Raw genomic sequence first — 23803 nt, 5'->3', positions numbered from 1 at the left:
TCATTGGATTGAGGAAGGATGAATAAAGGGGTAATAACTCGAGTGTGAAGTTTAATTCTGAAATTATAGACGCCAAACCCGATTAATGGACAATTTTAGCATTGTTAAGAATAACTTTTAGTTATACTCGATTCTGTAAATTTTCCTTCAAGGTTAATTAGTGTAGCCATATAATACTCGCCATTTAGATCTATTATTAGTAAAGGTAACAAGATACCTGGAATTCGCTGTATATCATGCAGTTTTATTCGTGGCAACAAAGTTTAAAATGGAAATCATAGACAACAATTAGGAACTGATCTGTGCGGCAAAAATATTTTTAAAATATCTAGGTCTAGTCTTTGTGATAAATTTAATCCATAAATGTTGATTAAAAAAAAGACACCCGTTGACACTATTTATCAATCAAATATATTAATTTATGTATTTACAAATAAATTTCGGACACCCATTTGGGGGCCCCCCCTAGGTGGGGGCCCGGGGGGATTTTAAAATTCTCCCCCCCCCATCCCCCCCCCCCCTTAGTTACGCCACTGTGTCCCAGATTCTCCATACAAAAGGTAAGGTGAGCACCACTGCTTGGTAGACAGTTATTTTTGTAAGCAGCTGGAGCTATTAATTCCGCCACTCTCTCGCTTGGAGGTATCCAAAAGCGTCAATAGCCTAAGCAAGACTGTTGTCAGCTTCTCTTGAAAGCGATGCGTCATTGGATACAATGCTTCCTAGTTATGTGAAGTGATCTACCACGTTGAAGACTTACACATTCAATAGTCATCGTTGGGGATGAGTAGATTTTATTGGGTGGCTTCTGAAACATGACTTTATAGGTTTTTTTTCTCGAGGTTTATTGTTAAACTCAAAGAAACGGCAGCATGCGATAATTCGTCAACTCATGATCGGTGTGAGCAATTAAGGCGCAACCATTGTTGTAGAGAAGCTATGTAAAAACCATCATTTTTATTTTAGTGTATGAATGTAGACGCCGAGGGCTGGACAAACTGCCATGTTAGAGGAACCTTACGAAGATGCCTTCGTTCTGCCTCTGGTGATGGTGGCTTGGCCAAGTTCAACGTTTTTATTAAAACCTTTAAAAAAAGGCTACCTTTGGACAAAGAAGCTAAATGTCAATAAGTTGGTGGATGTGCAGGACAAGTTGGTGGATGTGCAGGACAAGTTGGTGGATGTGCAGGACAAGTTGGTGGATGTACAGGACAAGTTGGTGGATGTGCAGGACAAGTTGGTGGATGTACAGGACAAGTTGGTGGATGTACAAGACAAGTTGGTGGGTGTATAGGACAAGTTGGTGGATGTATAGGATAAGTTGGTGGATGTACAGGACAAGTTGGTGGATGTATAGGACAAGTTGGTGGGTGTATAGGACAAGTTGGTGGATGTACAAGACAAGTTGGTGGATGTACAGGACAAGTTGGTGGATGTACAGGACAAGTTGGTGGATGTACAGGACAAGTTGGTGGATGTGCAGGACAAGTTGGTGGATGTACAGGACAAGTTGGTGGGTGTACAGGACAAGTTGGTGGATGTACAGGACAAGTTGGTGGATGTATAGGACAAGTTGGTGGGTGTACAGGACAAGTTGGTGGAGGTACAGGACAAGTTGGTGGATGTACAGGACAAGTTGGTGGATGTATAGGACAAGTTGGTGGATGTGCAAGACAAGTTGGTGGATGTATAGGACAAGTTGGTGGGTGTACAGGACAAGTTGGTGGATGTATAGGACAAGTTGGTGGATGTATAGGACAAGTTGGTGGATGTATAGGACAAGTTGGTGGATGTATAGGACATGTTGGTGGATGTATAGGACAAGTTGGTGGATGTATAGGACAAGTTGGTGGATGTATAGGACAAGTTGGTGGATGTATAGGACAAGTTGGTGGATGTATAGGACATGTTGGTGGATGTATAGGACAAGTTGGTGGATGTATAGGACAAGTTGGTGGATGTATAGGACAAGTTGGTGGATGTATAGGACAAGTTGGTGGATGTATAGGACAAGTTGGTGGATGTGCAAGACAAGTTGGTGGATGTACAGGACAAGTTGGTGGATGTGCAAGACAAGTTGGTGGATGTACAGGACAAGTTGGTGGATGTGCAAGACAAGTGACAAGTTGGTGGATGTATAGGACAAGTTGGTGGATGTATAGGACAAGTTGGTGGATGTATAGGACAAGTTGGTGGATGTATAGGACAAGTTGGTGGATGTGCAAGACAAGTTGGTGGATGTACAGGACAAGTTGGTGGATGTGCAAGACAAGTTGGTGGATGTACAGGACAAGTTGGTGGATGTGCAAGACAAGTTGGTGGATGTACAGGACAAGTTGGTGGATGTATAGGACAAGTTGGTGGATGTACAGACTCTACAGACAAGTTGGTGGATGTATAGGACAAGTTGGTGGGTGTACAGGACAAGTTGGTGGATGTACAGGACAAGTTGATGGATGTACAGACTCTACAGACAAGATTGTGGATGTACAGACAAGGTCGATTTCAGACTCTAGAGATAAGTTGGTGGATGTACAGTACAAGCTGGTGGATGTACAGGGGGGCGGACGAATTTTAGTATAGAATTCACACAATTTGCATTCGAATGTATTGCTTATCTTAATAATATATACTAATTATTTATAGTTAAACCTGTTTTTAGAATACTTCGCCCCCCCCCTCTCTAGTATGTTGGCCGATTTGGTGGGGTCGGGAGGGAGCGATGGCATCAATGCCGCCACCCTCCCATAAACTTTTGAGTGGGGGGGGGGGCGGTCCAATTTATTTGTAGAAATCACAGCTTTCTAACAGAATCAATTAAATATCTATATCATTAAAACTTGTTATTGATATTTTAACCAATCTTTATATTATGTCGTTCCCCTGTTGACCGATTGGGGGGGGGGGGGAGGGGCGAATACCTCTACTGCCCTTCTCACCTAAACCCTGTGAGTGGGGGGGGGCATCATAGTTTGTGACAAAATTAGTTAAATTAATATATAAATTTTATATTATGTCGCTCCCTTTCTGGTATTTTTGCCTATTCGGTGGGATAATGGGGGGGGGGGGGAACAATTTCATGTACTGCTCTCCCCACTTTAGCCCTCTGAGTGGGGGGGGGGTCCTATTTTTATGGAGAAATCATAGTTTGTTAACAAAATTAGTTGAATATCTATATATTATAAACTACGTATTGATATGTGAACCCATTGTATATCATGTCTCACCACACTATAATCTCCAATTTTATGATTAGTAAATATAAAATGAAAAAGGGTTGTACCAGGTGGGCGGGGTGATACATGCGATCACCTTCCCCCCATCGGACAAACCAATACTTTTTTCTTTTTGTATTATAGTTAAGAAATTACAAAATAAGAAAAATCTGTCACTAATATAATTTATCTATGCTATACATGAAACTCTTTTATCGAGTCGCCCCACCCCTATTCTTTAATGCCAAATGCAATCATTAGCAGAAATTATAAAAAGGAGCGAGGATTAATCGTTTTCACTCTACCGCCCCTCCCCTTTCCAGACAGAGTTTGTGTAATTTCACATGAATTTATCATAATTATTTTAAGAAAGACTTTGCATTGGAAAAGTTAGAATTGAAACGAAATTGTTACAGTAAGAGTCATGATTGAGATGAGTTCTAAACCCAGATAATAATTTCCTAGTCGCCTTTTTCCAACCTTTACGCAATCTGATAAAAACAGATGGTTAAAACAATTAGTACATTTCTGCTGATTATCTGCCAATTTAGATTTTAACAAAGTAATTATAAGCGACCATCAACAATGCTAGAGGCAAAATAATGATTTAATAATGACCGAAAACAAAACTAGAAATTTCACTCTTATATAGACTACATTAGAAGATCATATTCATACTACTAAAGGAATTATATCAATAGGGTGTTGGGGGTCAGGGATATCTGATATTGTGTTGATTGTTCTGGAGTAGAGGATACTTGTATCATTTTTCTGTCTTTAAGGGGTTCATTGGTTAGGTAGTATGTCTTTGATATTAATTAATATTTCTATTACTATTATTATATTTTTAGGTTAATCACTTTTCAACTGTTTATGATTTAATACTTGTGAATTATGAGAACTTACAAATAAAAAAAAAAAAAAGCCCACAAAAGAGGCACATAAAGCCCAAAAAAGAGGCAAAGAAAAGAGGCCTAAGGCCCAAGGATTCCTATGATGATAAAGCTAAAACTGAATAGCGCAAATTCTGAGGTTTCCTTTTTAAAAAAAAATAAATAATTATATCTCGACTAGACATTGAAAGTGCCAAACATGATGATACAATATCACTATCTATAAGATAGATGCAAATTCCCCCACCCCCATTTTGTTTAGCCTTGTAGCCTACACTTTATGTGAAAAAATATCCATCAATTCTTTAAAAGTTGTGAATCTTTCTCCATTGTTTGTTTTGTTGTGTGCCAGCTCCCGATATATCTCTGATGGCCCAGTGTGTGGCAAACTCAAAATAATCATCGCCTAGACCAGCGGTTCTCAACCTTTTAAGCTCCGCCACCCCCTAATATAATTTTTCACTCAGTGGCGACCCATACCATTAAATTTTTTGTCATAGGTCTAGGTAAATGTGATTTAGCTAATGATATAAAATGGTTATCAAAATGTATATAACTAATATCCATGATGTTAATTTAATTGTTACAAACGTATCCTATTTATTTAGTGTAAAGAAATTGTGATTTACCTTTTAAAAAAAGCAGATTTTATTATTTTTATTTATTTACCTTTCATTGCGTATTTATAATATTCACATTAAATACATAGTTTATAATTTAAAAAGTATTACTAATCATGGAAAACTTTGAGACAGTATTTTCAAACACGCCAAGGTTAGTACGAAGGTTGAGATTGTTTTTATTTGACTAGATTAGTAATTCACATCAAGTTAGTTTCTGTATTAAGACTGACAGGCAGATACAGTGCTGGAAATGGAAGAGGAAGTCTAGAAAACATCTCGTATAGAACAGAATGACTGCAAACAATTGATCCAAATTTGTGTAACTGACATTGAAGAGAAATATTTAGATGCATTGCTATTGATGTTGCTAATATATGTCGATGAATCATACAATGAGTTACAATGGATTCTAATGGTTACTTATTCTGTACCAAACATTGAAATCCAGACCTACAACCCAGCATACTTAAAGCACCATCTGTGTGACTCATTCTGTACCAAACATTGAAATCCAGACCTACAACCCAGCATACTTAAAGCACCATCTGTGTGACTCATTCTGTACCAAACATTGAAATCCAGACCTACAACCCAGCATACTTAAAGCACCATCTGTGCAGACACCACATATATTTTTCCAATAGGTCTTTTACTTTTTCAAATTGAACCAACTTTGTCAGTTACATCACCCGCTGTAGAGTTCGTTTATAGAGGTTTGCATAGAAACTAATCTTTAAAATCGCCTTTATGTATACATCTTAAGTATACCGGAACTAGTAATCGTGAACAATTTACAACACCAGTGGATTCATCAGGCTGGATGCTAAATATTGTAAAAGAAGCAGACATCATTTCCTTAATGTCAGATGACACGTCAACAAAATCTCTTGTGGATAGAGCTATTAGGTATGGAAATTGCACTAAATTTATTAATAAATTTGGCTCCAATCATAACGAGCAATGTCTTTGGCCACTGACAAGAACTCATTGATACTGGTGTGAGGTTTCAGAACTCTGGCGATTCTGAGAGCCGCCAAAATAAGAAGCTTCATAGGCTGATATGTTTTAATTATGGTACTTGCCATCTGAGTCAAGTCTGAGTTTAATCAGGATTCAAAACTAAACTACTGGATGTCGTTATCCGGAAAGCTCGGACGTATGTTCGGCCTCAATACATACGGCAGAAAGAACTTCATTAAAAATGCTGCATCGGGGTCTCAGAATTCCTGCTTGAACTAGTGAAGTAAAACTTTACCGCCAAACGATCGTCATTCTCTTTTCTTTTATTATCTTTCTTTTGTTCGAAGTCCGTGTTCATTAGTTGGTTAATAATGAAATTATTTCCATTGACTAGAATACGATGGCGTATTACTGACGTGATTAGATTTTCACCAAAGAAATGTTTGATCCCGCAATGGTTTTTCAACGTATTGATGAGAGTAAATTCATTTGTCGAAAAATGTATTCTGCAACAACGGAGATGTGGTCTGTAACATCTATTTTGGAATAACAATTATAAAAAAACAAAGAAGAACGAATAAATAAAACAACATACTTTCCAACAAGAATGTTACATTCACTCAAAGTGCCCTCTGTATCCTCTGGCAGTATGTCCGTGTTTATATTTGACACCACCACTTTTTATTTTTCATTGAAACTTGACGATAGTTTCATATTTTGTTTGGAAATAATGTAATTTGAGCAATGTCCCTTTCCATGACTACTACTGATTTAAATCTATATCCACTATGGTACAAATATGCTTGTTACAACACATTAGAGAAAAAAATGCCGAATCAAAAAATTGCCATCTCCCCCCACCCCCAATTTTCCAATGGAGTTAGGCGACCCCTGGCTATGGGTCACTCGATCCACAAAGGGGTCGCGACCCACAGGTTGAGAAACCCTGCCCTAGACATCAAACAAGCCACTCATATGCGCCATACACGAGGGCCGTCACAGATATTAGTAAATCTATTTAAATATACATCTAAAATCATAAGATGATTAAAATGAACAGACTTGAATTATTACAATCTAGATATAGAATTTTCAAAACATTATCTCATTGGAAACTAACAGGAAATGGCCTTAGTTCATAGATTTGCGTGAATACTCAGTTATATGATTAATAGCCCATTCTATTTATAAAAAAAAAGCAGCAAAAAAATGGTATTGCATTATTTCTATACTTTGAGAAATGAAGATCATTACTTTTCTAAGAAAAGATCGATTGACCAAGAATCGGGGCGACTAGACCCTACAGCTTAAAAAAAGAGTTACATAAAGTAGGCCTACATAACGATATATATACTACTAGGCCTACTACTGGGAACCGGCACCTTTTTATTAAAAAAAAAAAGCACTGTATATATTTAAATAGGTGAGTGTACTCAGTGATTAGGTGCCGGTACTCAGTAGTTGATTGCCTAACTTTTAACTATTAAAAATTAATAATATACGACAATATACGTTAAAAAACAAGAAAAGTAATTTTTTTTTTCAAAACCGTGCCGGTACACCGTACCGGTGCTTACCATCACAAAAAAGCCCTGTATATATATTTGAATTTAGTGAAAGAAATCCTGTAAATTTACCAACGTAAAGACATACACATTCAAACGCACTACTTCACACACATTTACCTATGCACACGCACAAATTTACACTTAATCCCTCACACTCACACGCACTTAATCCCTCACACACTCACTATCACTCATTCATATAGACACAGAATTCTTCTAAAAATTAAAACTTTACAAAATATCTGGAACTGTTTTAAGGTTTCGACGTCTGCAGCAGTTGTTTCATTAGGGAGCAACACCTGTGGTCACTTGGCTAAGTCAACAAGTAGCCAATTAGAAAGCAGGGTGGAAAAATCTCAGGGTCTTGTAATGCAAGTCTCGGCCGGGTCTGTTTGAAGTGAGAGCCACAGAATTGAACGTAAGTACTGTACTTTTTTTGTTGTTTTTTTTTGGTGTGTGTGTGGGGGGGGGGGGGTTAGACTAGAGCGGAACATAGAGTGGTTTACATTTAGACTGCGGGTTCAAAAAGCTCATAATGAATATATAGAGATGTCTAGGGTCTGACGTGAGGTGTTTGTGAGGCGTGATCTCTGTAGCCAGGGCCGGTCCTAACAATTGCGGAGCCCTATGCGAAACGGATTTCGCGGGCCCAGTCTGGGTAGGGATAAGGATAATAAGTGAAAATTAAGATTTTGTATTAGAAAATTAATTCGTTTTTTTTTGCATTTTATTCATTCTTTACAAAGTACAATATCACGATCAAATTAACTTTACGAGCCTTGCGTGTTGTGAAGTCATACAGTATATCCATCAAAATTCTGTTTTCTACATAGATCAAGAGCAATTCCGAGAGTTGCCAAATTATTCAATGTATCTTCGGGAATTGTTGACTTCAAGAAATTGAATTACACCCCAATATGACAATTTCGTCTATTTTTCAGGAGATTTTTATGATTTCCCTGTAATATAATGGTTTTATTTAATAATATACAATTAGAATTATTGCGGGGCCTATAAAAGTGCGGGGCTTACTGCGGCCGCATAGGTTGCAGTGGCCTAAGACCGGCCCTGTCTGTAGCCTCGAAGTCGTCAAGGCTCTACGGGAGGACTGATCCTTCCAGCCATGCCATCAATTGGAGTTCATCTCAGGTAGCCCCGAAGTGTCTCTAGATCTCAAAGTTACCAGATACATAAGTGCTTAAGTGGAGAAGATGAAGAGATGGAATCAAGGGCGGACTGGGTGTCGAAATCGGCCCTGGGATTAAAATGCAATCCGGGCCATAAACGAAATGCTTTATGATGAGCACTTCTCGTACCTGTCCAGATAAATAATGTTTGTGATGCATCAAAAATTGAACACTCGTCTAAATGGCTAAAAACGTGTATGTAATTGTGCAATGCGATTCCTTATGGCTAACTGGTCGAGCGGTATGCGCGCTGGACTGGTCTCGTTGGTCCTGTGTTCAAACCCTGCCTGCTCCCACTCTCATATAGTAGACTTTTGTAATAATATAAAATCCTGAACGAAATCTAACTCACTACAACTACAATGAAACATCTTTTAAGTCTCACGTTCTGGAGTCTTCTCCTTTAACTAAGACCGCTGACCACAATGCCACCTATCTGGCATCATTCAGAATCAATCTCTAACCCGTTAACCTCTTCCCACCGTCACATCAGAAACACACACTCAATAACAAGGTGGGGGGGGGGGGGGAGCAATGTTATCGTTATACCGTACCAAAATGCTCAATACTGCTGATGATTTATTTGAAGGCTAATTGAAAGTTCCAGCATCTATTACGTTAACTCTTTTTGTGTAATCTACTATATATAAGCAAAAATATCACTAATCTATCAAGAGATCTCTTAAACAGCTGTACGTATCTGCATCAAATTTCGTAAACAGGTTTCTTTTACATCCTAGGTGCTCACTAAGAACTGCTGTATGACAGATACCCTACCTGACCGCCGCAATTCGCGACAAACCGCAAGCTCTTATCAACCTTTGTATTTTATTTTCGATATTTTCCTCACAAGGCCGCAGTCTAATTAGATAACATCAAAAAATATCACACATTTTTTAAGCATTTTTTTTTCTTTTTCTGAAAATCTAGTTATTTTAAAATGCTATACGTCATTTCCGCTTCCTTTAAGATGTGTAAAGAAAAAAAATACTAATAGCTAGAAAAGATAGATTTAGAGTCTTTTTTCTTTTTTTTCGAGAGAAAGATAAGAGAGAGAGAGAGAGAGAGAGAGAGAGAGAGACAAAGTAATTGTACTTTGTAACACCGTCAAAAACAAAACAACAAAAAAAAAAACAAAAAAAAAAACAGCTATTAGTCATAAAAGCATGGAAAAGGAAAATCTAGCTCTATTATAATTTCGCTACATTCAAGTGGAGTCAAATAAACGTTATCAATTAATAAAACTAAAGTAATATTTCTTTTTATTCAGAGAACTAAATACCAAGATAATTATAGAAATTGGAACGAGAAAGTGTACGAAGGACCTACATTTTGTTGTAGACTGCAGGGTACAGGCGGATAAGTAAAGGAGGTACTGAAAGTAACGGGCCCAAAATGAAAGCCTATATGTAAGAAATTACGATGCGCATGAAAAAAAAAAAAAAAACACAAAATGGGGTTCCTAAGAGCGAACGAGAGAGAAAGAGAGAGCGGCAGTGAAATTTCTTTTTAAGAAAAAAAAGTATGTTAGGTTTCACGTTAAAATTAGGCCCGTTTTCTAACACTCTCAATAAACATTCTAAAGCCTGGGCACCCAATCAACGAGCGTACTGCTGGTACTAAATAAATGTCTCACCATTTCGCTATATTTATTTTATACAGTTTGAAATATTTGTTTTCTTAAATTTTAGGTGAAAAAAATAATTATCTTACATATGTTAAGTGTTCAATTTAAATATGATGAGTTGGCCTAAAATAAGTGAAACAATTTGCTGCTTTAATTAATCAGCCCAGCACATCCTTCCCTAAAACCAAGATTTTTTTTTATTTGTACAAGGCGTAGTTTCCCATACTTTTAAGGTGGGTCCAACCTACCGCTGAGCCATATAGTAATAAAACTTTTGTTTACCTGATTGCCCAATATTACATCATCTTAGAAACACAGGCGTAACAAGGTTTCCGTGGGCCTGGATCAGGGCCGGTCCTACAGATTGCGGGGCCCTATGCGAAACGGATTGCGCGGGGCCCAATCTGGGTAAGGATAATGACAATAAGTAACAATTAAGATTTTGTATTAGAAACTAAATTCGTCTTTGCGTTTTATTCATCTACTTTACTAAGTACAAAATCACGGTCAAATTAACTTTACGAGACATCTACAGTAGAGGGTAGTTTCCGAACAAAAGGCTGATAAACATTTAGATCTGCTTTTTAGATTTACTATCGACTAGCAAAAGAGGACGAGATAGATTTAGATCTATATTTATATGCCAGTGACTATTAAAGTAAATAAATTATTTGAACTTCTTTTGGTTAAAATTCGCCTTATTATTATATTTTTATTAAAGGAAAGTTTACAATGCCGTTTTTTTTTTCAATCGCTAGTAGGATTGACGTTTTCCATTTTGAATGACACCCATAATTGATAATTTTGTCTGTTTTTTTAAGGAGACTTTTCAGAAGATTTTAATAATTTCAGATTCTCATGACGTATTCGTATATTTTGCAATTTCACGAGAACTCCAGGAACCATTTAATAATAAGTTAAAATCGTTTAATTTAATAATTAACACCTAGAATTCGCGAGTGGCCTATGAAAGTGCGGGGCCCACTGCGGCCGCATAGGATGCAGTGGTCTAAGACCGGCCCTGGCCTGAATTCAAGAATACGATGTAATGACTCAATAGTAAGAAGAATGAAAGTAGAGACTAATCGGGGATTTCCTCAGTGACGCAATGGTATATTAAAAACTTAGAACGGAAATAGCTTAGAGACAGAGTAACAGACGAGAGAGATCCCTTGTAGTAACGTTTATGAAAGAACTTTTTTTTTAGTCGTAATTCAGTGTAATTGTATCAATTAGTTTGCATCAGTCATGTCTCAATGTCTAAAGGCGCTATGATCCTATCACTTGTCTGGAACAGTTGTGTAAGGGGTAGGGAAGAATGGGGTATCTTGGTGAATGTTTACATGATCGTTTTTTTTTTTAATGCGTAAAAATGTTCAATCGGGGCACCACGTCTGTTCAAGATACCAAACAAATTATTATAAGTATGCAAAATTTCACAAGTTAATCAGAGATTGAGTGTGGGAGAAATAACATATAGGCCTACGAACATTTTATCATAATGACAGTATGTCAAACAGAGTGAGTTGATATGAACTTTGTGTATAAAAGACAAAGCTATTCAATGAATTGGACGAAGATGGAAGGCGAAACATGGTTATTAAAACCTTTTTCTGGCCAGCTTATTCATTCTTATGTCTTTACCTCTGAACACGTCTATGGCTTGAAAGGTAACCCAGACAAATTCAGTAATGTCATGAAACTAAACATTTAGAATCTATTTGCCAAAAGTAACAGACGCGCTGAATTCTGGGAGTTTCAAAAAAAAAAAAAAAAAAAGTTTCAAAGGGAGACAAAAAGTTCTCTCCATGAAAGAAAACAAAAAAAAAAAGATGGAACGTTAAAAAAAAAAAAAAAGCGAGAAAAAAAAAGACCATGACCTTATGCAGTTTTTAAATTCTAACGTGGGAGAGCGTATCCTGGCAGACAGCGCCTCCAGAAGGACGACTGGACGTAGAGATGCAAGGGGGAAGAGAATGACGATCAAGGGGAAGTAATCGGCGCCTAGAACAAAACGGTAACTTTTACATTGTCCGACAAAAGTGTTCTCCCTTTGGAGAGTCTCACCGGGAAGATAAAAAAAAAAAAAAACTCTCGGTATTCATTCAGTGTTAGGTCAATTGTGTGTTGTTTATGTGTAATGGCTAATTTGTCAGTACAGTGTTATGAATTTATGATGGATTATTAATACGGCTTTATTTATAAGGAGATTTGACATAGAATTTCTATCTAGATTTTATATATTTCCATAGTTCCTTATTGCTGGTTTATTCCATATTATTTCGCCTGTAATCTAGATGTAGTCTTGATCCAGATCTGTGTTTTAAGCGAGTTGTTTTTGTTTTACAAAATTCGGATGTTCCGTCAGAAATTAAGACAGTTACATTCTAGCTCAGTTCCCACGAAGGACTGCTGGGGGATGGGCTGAGTTTTGAACTCGGGACCATCGTTACGACAGTCCGAAGCGCATACAACACGACCATATTTGAGCCTAACCACACTACTTTAAAATTTAAACTATTGTAAACTATCATTAAAGTATAAAGATAAAAAAGCAGAAGCTTATCTTAAACCACCGACAAGTAGATGTATATCTGCTTGGTCTTGTCCCTACTCGCATTTTACTGCCGTCTTGATGGTCTCGGGTTCAAACCCTGCCTGTAGCCACCCCGCTTCGTTCTTTGTGAGTTTTTGGGCTGTGATGTAATATTTTTTTTAATTCTTAAAGAACATCTGAAACCTACAAAAGAAAAGTTCTAGATTCAGAACCTAGATCATTTAAATTCTCTGCTCAAATGAAAATTATGTTTATGTCGTAATAGATCTAGACATTTAGATCTCCTTGATTTAGTGACTGAAAAATAACACAGATCTTTAGTAGCATAGTAGCATTATATACACTGGATTTAGGCTCAGTTCACACATTTACAGTAAGAATAGGAGCGACATACAAACACATACGTTCCATTGTAGGCAAGAGAACACATGCACAGACACACACACTCAAGGTGTGTCACTGCTCTTCTTTTGAACCTGACGATTTTGTTTACAGGATAGACTGAAGGAAGGATAACAAAAAGAAAATCAATGCTCGTGTGTTAGGCTTGGAGTGAGCAGTTTGAAGGTGAGTTAAAAGTTATCCTCACGGCATTCACTACTTTTAACCCCCTTTTTTGTAGTGGTAGGTGTTTATGTAGCAGATAGGCTTTTGTAAGTGTAACATCTGCTCGGGATGTGTGTGTGTGTGTGTGTGTGCGTATGTGTTTTGTACTGACAGGGGCGTCTCTAGTTTTCTTACAATAATAGTAAAAAAAAAGTTAAGTACCTTTTCTTACGATGCCATCTATATATGGCAGACGATGTAGTGATAATCTCTAAACAAAGTGCCTGTCCTTTTAAGAAGACCGGCGTTTGAAGCTTTGTATTCTTGTCATTCAGTTATATACGTTTGTTTCTGCGGTATCACATGTTTATTATGTAGATATCATTTCGCTTCATAAGAAAGGTCCATGGGAGGCGTGTGTAGGAGGATTCGCCGGCGAGTACCTCGCCCCCTCTTTATCTTTCGTATTTTAATTCTTCTTTCTTATTGTCGTAAGAGCTGAGTCTGTGACTCAGGTTTGCCTCCATCTGCATGTCTGCACAAACTTCTGTCTTTGAAAGATCCAAGCAGATGTAGATCAGTATATCCCAATTACCGATGACTTATACCCCAAAGGGCTTAAATAAGAAGCGAGGCCAATGGCCGAGCGCATCAGGGAAACTCCACCATATTCCTTCTCTGCGCCAAATCATCCGTGCAGGTGTTCGCCAAAAGAACGGTCCTTTGAGAAACGGCGTGTTGGTACTAGTGGGTAGTGAAATGATTTTTGTGTTTTCTTCCATCCTCGCCAATGCAACGGACTTAGTCCTTAGTTCACCAATTGTTTTTTTTTTTTTGCTTCCCTGTTAGCCTTTATAAACACTGCATTTTAGGCCTTAGCTATAAAAGCGTACATAATAGGAGCATTGATCTAGATCTAGTAGGTTCATTGTTTGTATTGATCTACATAATATTTGTGCCCAATTAATACAAAATTTCATATATTCAAAACTCTCTATCTATTAAGCTCATTGTACACTTTAAAAAAAATAAACGTACACTATAATGCAACATTGGATATGGTCATAGATCTAGATCTTTTTAGTTAATTTAGATTAGACCAATCAACATAATCATAATTATTATTAATTCAACATTGGATATCGTCATGGATCTAGATCTTTTAAGCTCATTTAGATTAGACCAATCAACATGCATATAATGGTTTGTAAATTGAACTTTATCAATAATTCAACATCGGACATGATCATACAGAAACATTAGCGGGTCTTGTGTCCAGCCCGTCCATTGATCAGGCTATTTTTGCCCTTTTTGTGAATGTGTCATTGTAAGCGAGCGTGTTGTCTAAACGAAAACAATCAATGCATGTTTTTATTTTGATGTGTGCAACCCCCCATCCCCCACCTTCTCCCTTCGGGGCTCTGCCCTAGTTCTTTTTATGCAGCCGAAATGACTTCCACCGTAACACATTAGGCATCTCTCTAATCTAATAAGTCTCACCCAGTTTCGCGTGTGTTGATAGTTCAAAGGTCGTGCGCTTTTGGCGTTTAACCTGTATGATTGTTTTATAGGCAAGTGCAGCACGTCGCAGTGATTCGATACCGTGTATCACGTGATATCATGATAACTAGCGCGGTGAATGTCAACAATGGCCAGAGTATTATTGGACTTGTTTTCGAAAAGTGCGTCGCACTTTCTGACATTTGAACTTTCGGGTGGTCAAAGCACACACATTAACCCTTTCAGTCCATCACTAGAGTTACTATAATATTAATTACAAACGAATTCAATCTGAATTACAATCTACTATCTTGCTAGATTATAGGTAAGAAGATATGATCCTGTTTATTGTCGAAACTTTAAAAACAAAACACATTTGGTCTGCTTTATCATCTGGAGGAGAGGTGGTGGCTGAGCGGTAAAGCCTTGGCTTCCAAACTTGGTTCGAATCCTGGTGAAGACAGATTTTTTTTTATTTTGGGGTCTTTGGTCGCGCCCCTGAGTCCTCCCAGCTCTAATGGGTACCTGACATTAGTTGGGGAAAAGTAAAGGCGGTTGGTCGTTGTGCTGCCACATGACACCCTCGTAAACCGTAGGCAACTGAAACAGATGACCTTTACATCATCGGCCCTATAGACCACAAGGTCTGAAAGGGGAAGTTCATGGTCAGGAAGAAAATGAAGTCAATTAACATAGTGTACAGTAGAGTCAGTCATACTTAATACTTAAGATGCGTTGAAGATCAAGGCCTGTTGAAATCAAGACTTGTGTAATTTATCTGACAAATCATTTTGAAGAGAGTGAATTAGCGGAAGAATTTGTATGATTGAATGCGTTTAAGTAACTTAACCCTTTCAGATCTTGCGATCTACTGTGCAGAAGCTGCAAAGCTCTGGGAGAAGGGTGGGTGGAGTCCTAATAAATCCCCAAAAATGCCTAATCCCAGTCTTCAACGAGATTCAAATCCTAGACCCTTCAGATCGGAAGCCGAACTCCTTACCACACTGACTCCCCTCCCTCCATATTGACGTCATGGCCATGCGTACATAGATAAAAGGGGATCCTGGGGATGGGGGGGGGGGGGTGGCGGGGACATGAAAACACGTGTAAATGTTGACTGAAACATACATAGTGAGTTGATTGGTGGTTGGTGTATATTCCTACACCGATAGTAAGAGCCTGGTTGCATTTATGTAACCAAAACAAAATGTGAATACAAGTTTTTGTGTGAAGTCAATTAATTTCAATTGGATGAGCTGTACTGAGCCACATCACAGACGCATATGAAGTAGTATTCATGCGCCATTCATGCACGAAGCCATGAAACAATGCATTGCCTTATCTAACTCTGAATGAGATCACCCTATCAACACGACACTTTGACGCCATGACATTCCCTTCTTTCCAACGGCCTTCGAATCAATCTTCAATGAATCTCATTTACTCCCTCTCTCTCTCTCTCTCTCTCCCTCTCTCTCCCTCCCCCCACTCTCTCTCTCTCTCCCTCCCCCACTCTCTCTCTCTCTCTCTCTCTCTCACTCACTCCCTCTCTCTCCCTACCCCCCCTCTCTCTCTCTCTCTCTCTCTCTCTCTCACTCCCTCTCTCTCCCTACCCCTCTCTCCCTCTCTCTCTCTCTCTCTTTCTCTTCTCCTTTCTCTTCCTCCTTTTGTTATCACTCCCACTGGAGCATTCATTCTCATGTCTTTTATTATTTTTAACCCCTAATGCATTATTGCCCCTGATGAAAGCCACGTAATTATCTTATCCTGGCGTGCTTAATATGTGGGTAGATGTTGACGAATCAAGTAGACAGTGACAGCTGACATTAGGGGGACCTCTGAATGTAAATACTTCCTAGGAGGAAGAGTGAGGGCAGAGAGGGGTAGCCACAGAATGTCATCGGTTAAGTTTCTGCGAGATGCTACTGTGTGATCCCTGGGAGTCATTTTGGAATAGTGAGAGGTTAAATATAGGATTATGAATAATAATGCCTTAGGATTTTTAAAGAAAAGAAAATGTGAAAAATGAGCAGAATTATTGCATTTCGTCATTGTATAAGAGGGGAAAATTAAATTACATAACATTCAGATTCTATTCTGCGATTCAATTATGTGACTGTGTAATTTGTAACCTTTGTAATTTATTGATTCTTTACAAACCATAATTATGTTTAAAAAAAAGTACAATATGAAAGGCAAAATTTCTCATTTATTGATTTCAATTTGCATTCCTGGTCATCGTATAAAATAATCCCAAGCACTACTGTGACTACTGTAACTATTAACAATTTTGGATCTTCGCTCTTTGTAATGAACATGAAAAACTGATCTTGTTTTGACCACTCGCTTATGCTCCTAGATCTGCGACTATGAATTTATAATTGATGAACTCCAGCGGGTATATTACAATGAGTAGTGTAAATGATCATTACCTATATACAACTTCTTAATAACCTTGACTGCTTAACAGTATTTTATAGTCTGGACGTGGATGCGTTAACCTGTTTGTCTTGTGCGTTATTGTAAGTGAAAGAAAGTTTAATCTGAATAAACCAAAATCGCGCAAAACATTGCACGATTCTGGTACTGCTTTCTTGCGTACACTTCAGTGCCATCCTGTCAAGGATCAGTGTATCTACTACAGAGATATGCCCTTGTACCAGGGGCGGACTGAATGTCAAAATCGGCCCGGGCTTTTCTAAATAATGCGGCCCACAAATTCTATGTCATATGATGGACATCCATTTCTAGGTCTACCTGTCTTCAAAATCATTATGTTACGTTTGATATTTTATTGATATGAATGCACACTGTGAACTCTATATGTTTATATGAAATATAGGCCTTATGTTGCTTTTTAATCGCTAAGTATGTAGGCCCTAAAAGGGTGAAGCCTACTAGTAGCACTGTCTACGAATGAAGGCTATTACATTATTACGGGAAAAATGTTCACTTAAAATAGTATTGCACTGTAGAGTCTGTGAAAGATTTGTTTTTAAACACGACGATCAGAGGGCCTTTTTTAAAGAGAATATTATAAAACAATAACCAATTTGATGTGTGCCATAGTGGCATCGATGCGGCTATTTCAGTAGCCCTACCGGCCCTTTTGGGTATCGGCCCACCGGGCATTTGCCCAAATGCCCATATAGCCAGTCCGCCCCTCCCTTGTACCTTAGTGAACTGATCACTCCATAAGTCCCTCAGAGAGCCCTGCGCTCCATGGACTCAATGCTTCAAGTGGTGCCACGGTTTCTCCCTCAAAGGTAACGATTGGTGGGATTTTCAGTGCATGGACCAAGAGTTCGAAACACGCTCCCCCCCCCCCCCCAACTTGTTTAGCAAGAGCTCGAACCCCCCCCCCCCCCCCCAACTTGTTTAGCAAGAGTTCGAAACACCCACCCCCCCCCCCAACTTGTTTAGCAAGAGTTCGAAACACCCCCCCCCCAACTTGTTTAGCAAGAGTTCGAAACACCCCCCCCCCAACTTGTTTAGCAAGAGTTCGAAACCCCCCCCCCCAACTTGTTTAGCAAGAGTTCGAAACCCCCCCCCCCCCAACTTGTTTAGCAAGAGTTCGAAACACCCCCCCCCCCAACTTGTTTAGCAAGAGCTCGAAACCCCCCCCCCCCCCCCAACTTGTTTAGAAGATTTTATAATGTTTAACCTTTTAACCCTTTAACAATTACTTTCTAGAGAATACAAATTGGAGTATTTCTTGTTCATTACTTGCATGGTGACGGAATACTGTATTATCAATATGTAAGTTATGTGGGGTTTTTTTTTTTAAAGGAACACATTTGTAGAGACAAGATAGTAAAGCGGACCTCTCTGGCCCCCAAATCTCTAGATACGCCGATGTGCCCTAAAATCTAAAAACTAGCCTGAACATCTTATCTTATCTTATATAATACAGACGTTACTTCAAAAAAGAAGATGATTACGTCCTACGCGTCATGCATTTAGTCATGGATATTAACCAATGACCTAAATTCTGCCAAGTCACTGGTTTTCCTGGCTAGCTCTAATAGCACTAGGGAAGAAGGAGCATTTGTACAAATTTGTCCTAGCATATGGGATGAGGAACGTGCTTTTATCTTTAATACACTAGTGTGTTTTTTTTCATATTTGCAATCTTTGCTTGCATAAAACAAATCTGTAATTATGCATCGCGATCAGACGGGAGTAATTAATTAAAGTTAATGAGACTGGCTACACGTGTGGACCAGTAATAACTCCGCCAACACATTTTTTAAAAATCCTTTCTTCCGCTTTTTTTTTTTTCCTTCTCAACATTAAGACCATCTGGTAACATGGGGAGGTCATAGGTCAACATCTAGCCAAGAATCAACTTACTTTAGTTGCACCTGTTGTTACAGTTGTCGGTTGTAAAGATGAGGTTCAACATCGTTTGATGTCCCAGCCCCTTCCCTCTCTCTCTCTCCCTCTCTCTCTCTCTCTAAAGCACCCCTCAGACATTTTTTTTCTGTCTCTCCATTAAAGCGGTAAAGGCGTCTGAGTTTGTTTTTGACCTAGGCAATGATCACAGTTATGGGTAAAAAGCTACCAAGCTTCATCCTTCCCCCCCCCTTTTTTTTTCAGACCGTGCGGTCAATAGGGGAGATGATGTGAATGTCATCTGTTTCTGTGGCACACGGTTAACGAGGGTGTCATGTGGCCAGCAAAACGACCAACCCCAACTAATTTCAGGTACACATTTGAGCTGGGTGGTCTCAAAGGCGCCCTACTTATCAAGAACTTAAAAAAAAATTCCAGTCTTCAGTTGGATTCAAACCTGAGACCCTCTGGTTCGGAAACCAAGCGCTAACCAATCAGCCACCGAGGCAAATATCCTCAGTGTTTCCGGGGAGCTTTGCATCTCATAGAGTCGGGTCTTTCCATTCATTCTCTTCTCTTCCTGTAACCTCTTGTGGCTTCCTCGCCTAGCTCGCTTGTCTCCCTGGAGCTAGAAGACGATGATTTGAACTCGTTCAGGAACCTACTAAAAAAAACTAATCCGCACTTTGAAATTATTCTCTATGCTTAAACCTTACATTTTAAGTAAATGACGCAATACTAAGAAGTGGAGTTGTTTTTTTTATCACAAAGCTTTTATGAACTCACTCTATCTGTCTGTGTGTTAGTCTGTCTTGCCAAAAGTTTGTACACGTTATTTCTCCGACACCCAAATCTCGGACCAAGCTGAAATTCACCCAATTGTTTCTTTTTCCTGACAACACAAGAATCAATAACAAAAAATTTAACCAATTAGTTAGTTATCTATTGGTAATTAATTACTTTTGTTTGGTATCTCAAACAAGGTAAAGAAATAGTACTTGACTGAGTTGCTGGTATAAGCTGAATTTGTGTCTCCTTTATAGATTGTCGTTTGAGGCTTATTACAAATTTAATTACGTGATTGATCCAAACTAATTGATACACTTACTAAGCTTTGTTTTTTAAAAAGTATTTTTCTTTTGTATTTTGCTTGCACGCTTTGCAGTTCTAATGAAGATCTCTACTAAAGAAACCCGAGTATAATACATAGGAAATTGCAAGTAATTACAAGTAGCACGTAAGCCTCTTGCAGACGACCCTTTCTGATGCGTGCTCACGAATGTAACATCCACTTGTGCACTAGATCTGTCTGGGCGCGCTGTTCCAACATTAAGATACGCCATACAAAGATGAGATTCTATGAAACACTCAGCTCATACTTAAACTCAACCCTATTTTTAAAAACACATTTCTTTTTTCACGTCTCACCTGGTCTTTCCGACATAACTTCTTGACCTTCCAGGCTTCTGGGCCTCTAGAATAGATTCTTGTGCACACCATGCGCCTCTTTGCAAGCCTGTTCTTTTAATTTAATAATGAGCACCCCCCGTCTCTACCCAGGTAGGAAAACTTTCATTCCAATAACGTCTAGTCATAGAGCAAAGCTTTGCAAATAATTCTTCTTTTTTTTTTAATTTCTAATTGAACGTCTTCTCTGAGCTCAATAGAGACAATATGTTCTTTCAGACTGAATACAGTTGTAACTCTTCTAAATCAAGGTACTAAAAAACCTCCAGTAATTAGAGTGAGAACAGGTAGGAAATAATGAACTCCTTCTTTGGAAACAGTGGCGTAGCTAGGGGGGGGAGAATTTGAATATCCCCCCGGGTCCCCACATGAGAGGGGCCCCCAAATGAGTTTTTTTTTTTTTTAAATAAATTATTTAATGCTATGCAAAATGCAGGGGCTCCCAAAGAGGTCAAGTTCCGCCGGGCCCCCATACGATGGAAAATTCGTAGCTACGCCCCTGTTTGGAAAGTCGGCTGGGAAAAAAAAATAGATGCTCTTCTGTTTCAACTTCTCTTGTATTTTACAAAGCTTATATTAGCTCTTATCTGTCTGTAAAATGATTGTATCTTATCTTATATAATACAGACGTTACTTCAAAAAGAAGATGATTACGTCCTACGCGTCATGCATTTAGTCATGCATATTAACCAACGACTTAAATTCACTGGTTTTCCTGGCTAGCTCAGGCAACCCATTCCATGATCTAATAGCACTAGGGAAGAAGGAGTATTTGTACAAATTTGTCCTAGCATATGGGACGAGGAATGTGCCTTTATTGTAGGCCTACACCTTATTTCTCGGGTCAATTACAAATTTTGCATAATTATTTCTTGTACCTGACAAAGGAACAATTCATTTTTAAAAAATAACGACTTAGTTAGTTAAGTTTTGGTAATTAAATAGTATGCTTGCTATCGAACAAAGGAAAGACATTGTACTTGACAGATGTGGTGGCAAATGTTGAATTACTCCCCTTTAAATTTTGTGCAGAGGATTTTGTCGTGACTTAAAGCTTTGAAACTATCAGCAGATAACTATAAAAACCTTCTGATTTATTTTTCATATGTACTTCTCTGGCACAGTGGTTAGTGTTCTGGCTTGGCTTAAGTCGTTGGAATTCAATAGTACAATTTTTAAAAAAAATTATAAAATGCATTAAAAAAACGATCACGGTAACATTGACACCCTATTCTTCCCCCCCCCCCTGCTTCCCCTCTATTCCAACTGGTCCAGACAAGTGATAGGATCATAGCGCATTAAGAAAACTAAAAGCATGAAAATGTACAATCAATATCTAATCGCACAGATTTAATATTATTAGTCTAAATCTATTACAACTTTAATTACATGACTGATCCAAACTAATTGATACAAACAATTACAGTTAATATAAGCCTTTTTAAAACAAAAAAAACTCTGTTTTTCATATTTTGCATGTTTCCCCTTTAATTTGGAGGTCTGCAACTGAGGGGCAAGTGTAGAGGCTTGTTGGTCTCTATTCCTTTGATATTCAAAAGTGCTTTGACCTATATTTTATCGAGAATATGAATGTTTTAAATATTTGAAGATACGAATTGTTTTCATACCTACATCGACTAAAAAAATGAACACTAAATTAAACATGATTCCTTGTTTAGCATTTCAACATTTTGCACTACAAGATTTACTGCTATTATAAACGTTTTTTAAATTCATTTTTTGAAAACCAAAATAAATACAGCAAAATATTGAAAAACAAAAAAACATGAAAGACTTATCTTTTATATTATGTTTCTGGCCACTCGCTGGTGCTCCTATATATATCTGCGACTACTTCTGTGTGTGTATATGTCCTAGAACTGTTGGACTTTACTAGTAAATAAAGACACTGACCTTCAAAACTCCGAAGATCATGCTTTTCGTTTAAGAGGAAAGACCATATGGCTAGTATGTTCAAGGGCTGTTGTGATACCATAAAATTAGTTGTTTTTTTTTTTAAAGCAATGTAAAGACAGATCCTTGCGAAAGAATCCCAATAACTTCGTTCTTCTACAACACAGGACAATGGACAACCCAGTGATCGTCAAGTTTGGACAGTTCATGAACAATTTTAACCTGAACTGTTGTGTAAACCGTAAACTTATGTTAGTGTCTTATGTGTTGTTGGCCATGTCATCTCTTCAGTACTGAATGTAAAAAAAAATTAAACAAAAGAGAATGGTGGACCTAAAAAATAGAGGCATAGAAAAGAGGCCTAAGGCCTAAGGCCCAAGAATTCATATGATGACAAAGCTAAAATTGAACAGCGCAAATTTTTAGGTTTTCCTAAAAAAAAAAAAAAAAATCCCTGTATCATTTTTCTGTCTCTGATGGCTTCAATAGTTATGCAGTATGTCTTTGATTAAATAATATTTTCATTTCTATAATTATATTTTTGTAAAGTAATTAAGTATAGGTTAATCATGTTTCAATTTTTCTGTTTAATTCTTTATGATTTAATATTTGTGAAATGTGAGAACTTACAAAAAAAAAAATTAAATTAAAAAAAAAAAATAAAAAGCCCACAAAAGAGGCTGGAGGGCCCAAAAAAGGAGGCATATAAAGCCCCAAAAAAGAGGCAAAGAAAAGAGGATTCCTATGATGACAAAGCTAAAATTGAATAGCGCAAATTCTGAGGTTTCCTAAAAAAAAAAAAAAAATCTCCAAAGCTGTACGAGGGTGTCATTCGGCCAGCACCTCAACCTTCCCCCCATCCGTGCACCAGTGGGAGGGGGAAACAGCTGTTCCTCCTTCATGCCGAGTACCTTAATAAGTGTAATGGTCAAATTGTGACTCCAGTTTTTATTTTTTTTAGCGCTAAACTCTTGCTCCCTCTCTCAGTTTGTGATTCAACATGTTCTTTAAATCCCAACGAATCTCCATATGGATCAATAAAACAGTCTCAGTCTTCGTGCTAGATATAACATCAGGGTCTATTTGTTATTTTAGACATTTCCTTAAACGCTTAATTTTTAAGCTTAGGTTCCCATATTCTCTTTATTTTTCCATTTCAGTTTTTCTTATATAATAATAGTAATTATTATTATTGTTTTTGTACAGTGTATTTCTTTCTTCTAATATATCCTCATTTGGCTCTGGTCTCTAGAATTCTATAACATAATCATTGTGCTCTGGTCACTAGACTTCTATAACATCCTCATTGGGCTCTGGTCACTAGACTTCTATAACATCCTCATTGCACTCTGGTCACTAGACTTCTATAACATCCTCATTGCACTCTGGTCACTAGACTTCTATAACATCC

General features: G+C 38.0%; 1 protein-coding gene across 1 annotated transcript; it reads right to left on the bottom strand.

Annotated features, from left to right (window-relative positions):
* Positions 1-1098: 1098 nt before the first annotated feature.
* On the bottom strand, positions 1099-5816 carry LOC129928399 (DNA-directed RNA polymerase II subunit RPB1-like). Its single transcript, XM_056042634.1, has 2 exons — positions 5710-5816; positions 1099-2467 (listed from the first exon to the last, which is right to left on the bottom strand). Exons 1-2 carry the CDS (start codon positions 5814-5816, stop codon positions 1099-1101), a joined length of 1476 nt encoding a protein of 491 aa, XP_055898609.1.
* Between the last annotated feature and the right edge of the window lie 17987 nt (positions 5817-23803).

This window comes from Biomphalaria glabrata, chromosome 9 (assembly GCF_947242115.1).
Source record: "Biomphalaria glabrata chromosome 9, xgBioGlab47.1, whole genome shotgun sequence".
NCBI classification, from domain to species: Eukaryota; Metazoa; Mollusca; class Gastropoda; family Planorbidae; genus Biomphalaria; species Biomphalaria glabrata.
The sequence above is the reverse complement of the archived record's forward strand: the minus strand, read 5'-3'. Positions and strand labels throughout refer to the sequence as shown.

Coding starts and splice junctions, on each gene's coding strand:
- LOC129928399 (XM_056042634.1), bottom strand. CDS start 5,816: ATGGCAAGTACCATAATTAAAACATATCAGCCTATGAAGCTTCTTATT. Junction 2,468..5,709: donor ACCAGTATCAATGAGTTCTT/GTCAGTGGCCAA, acceptor TCTTGTCTGTAG/AGTCTGTACATCCATCAACT.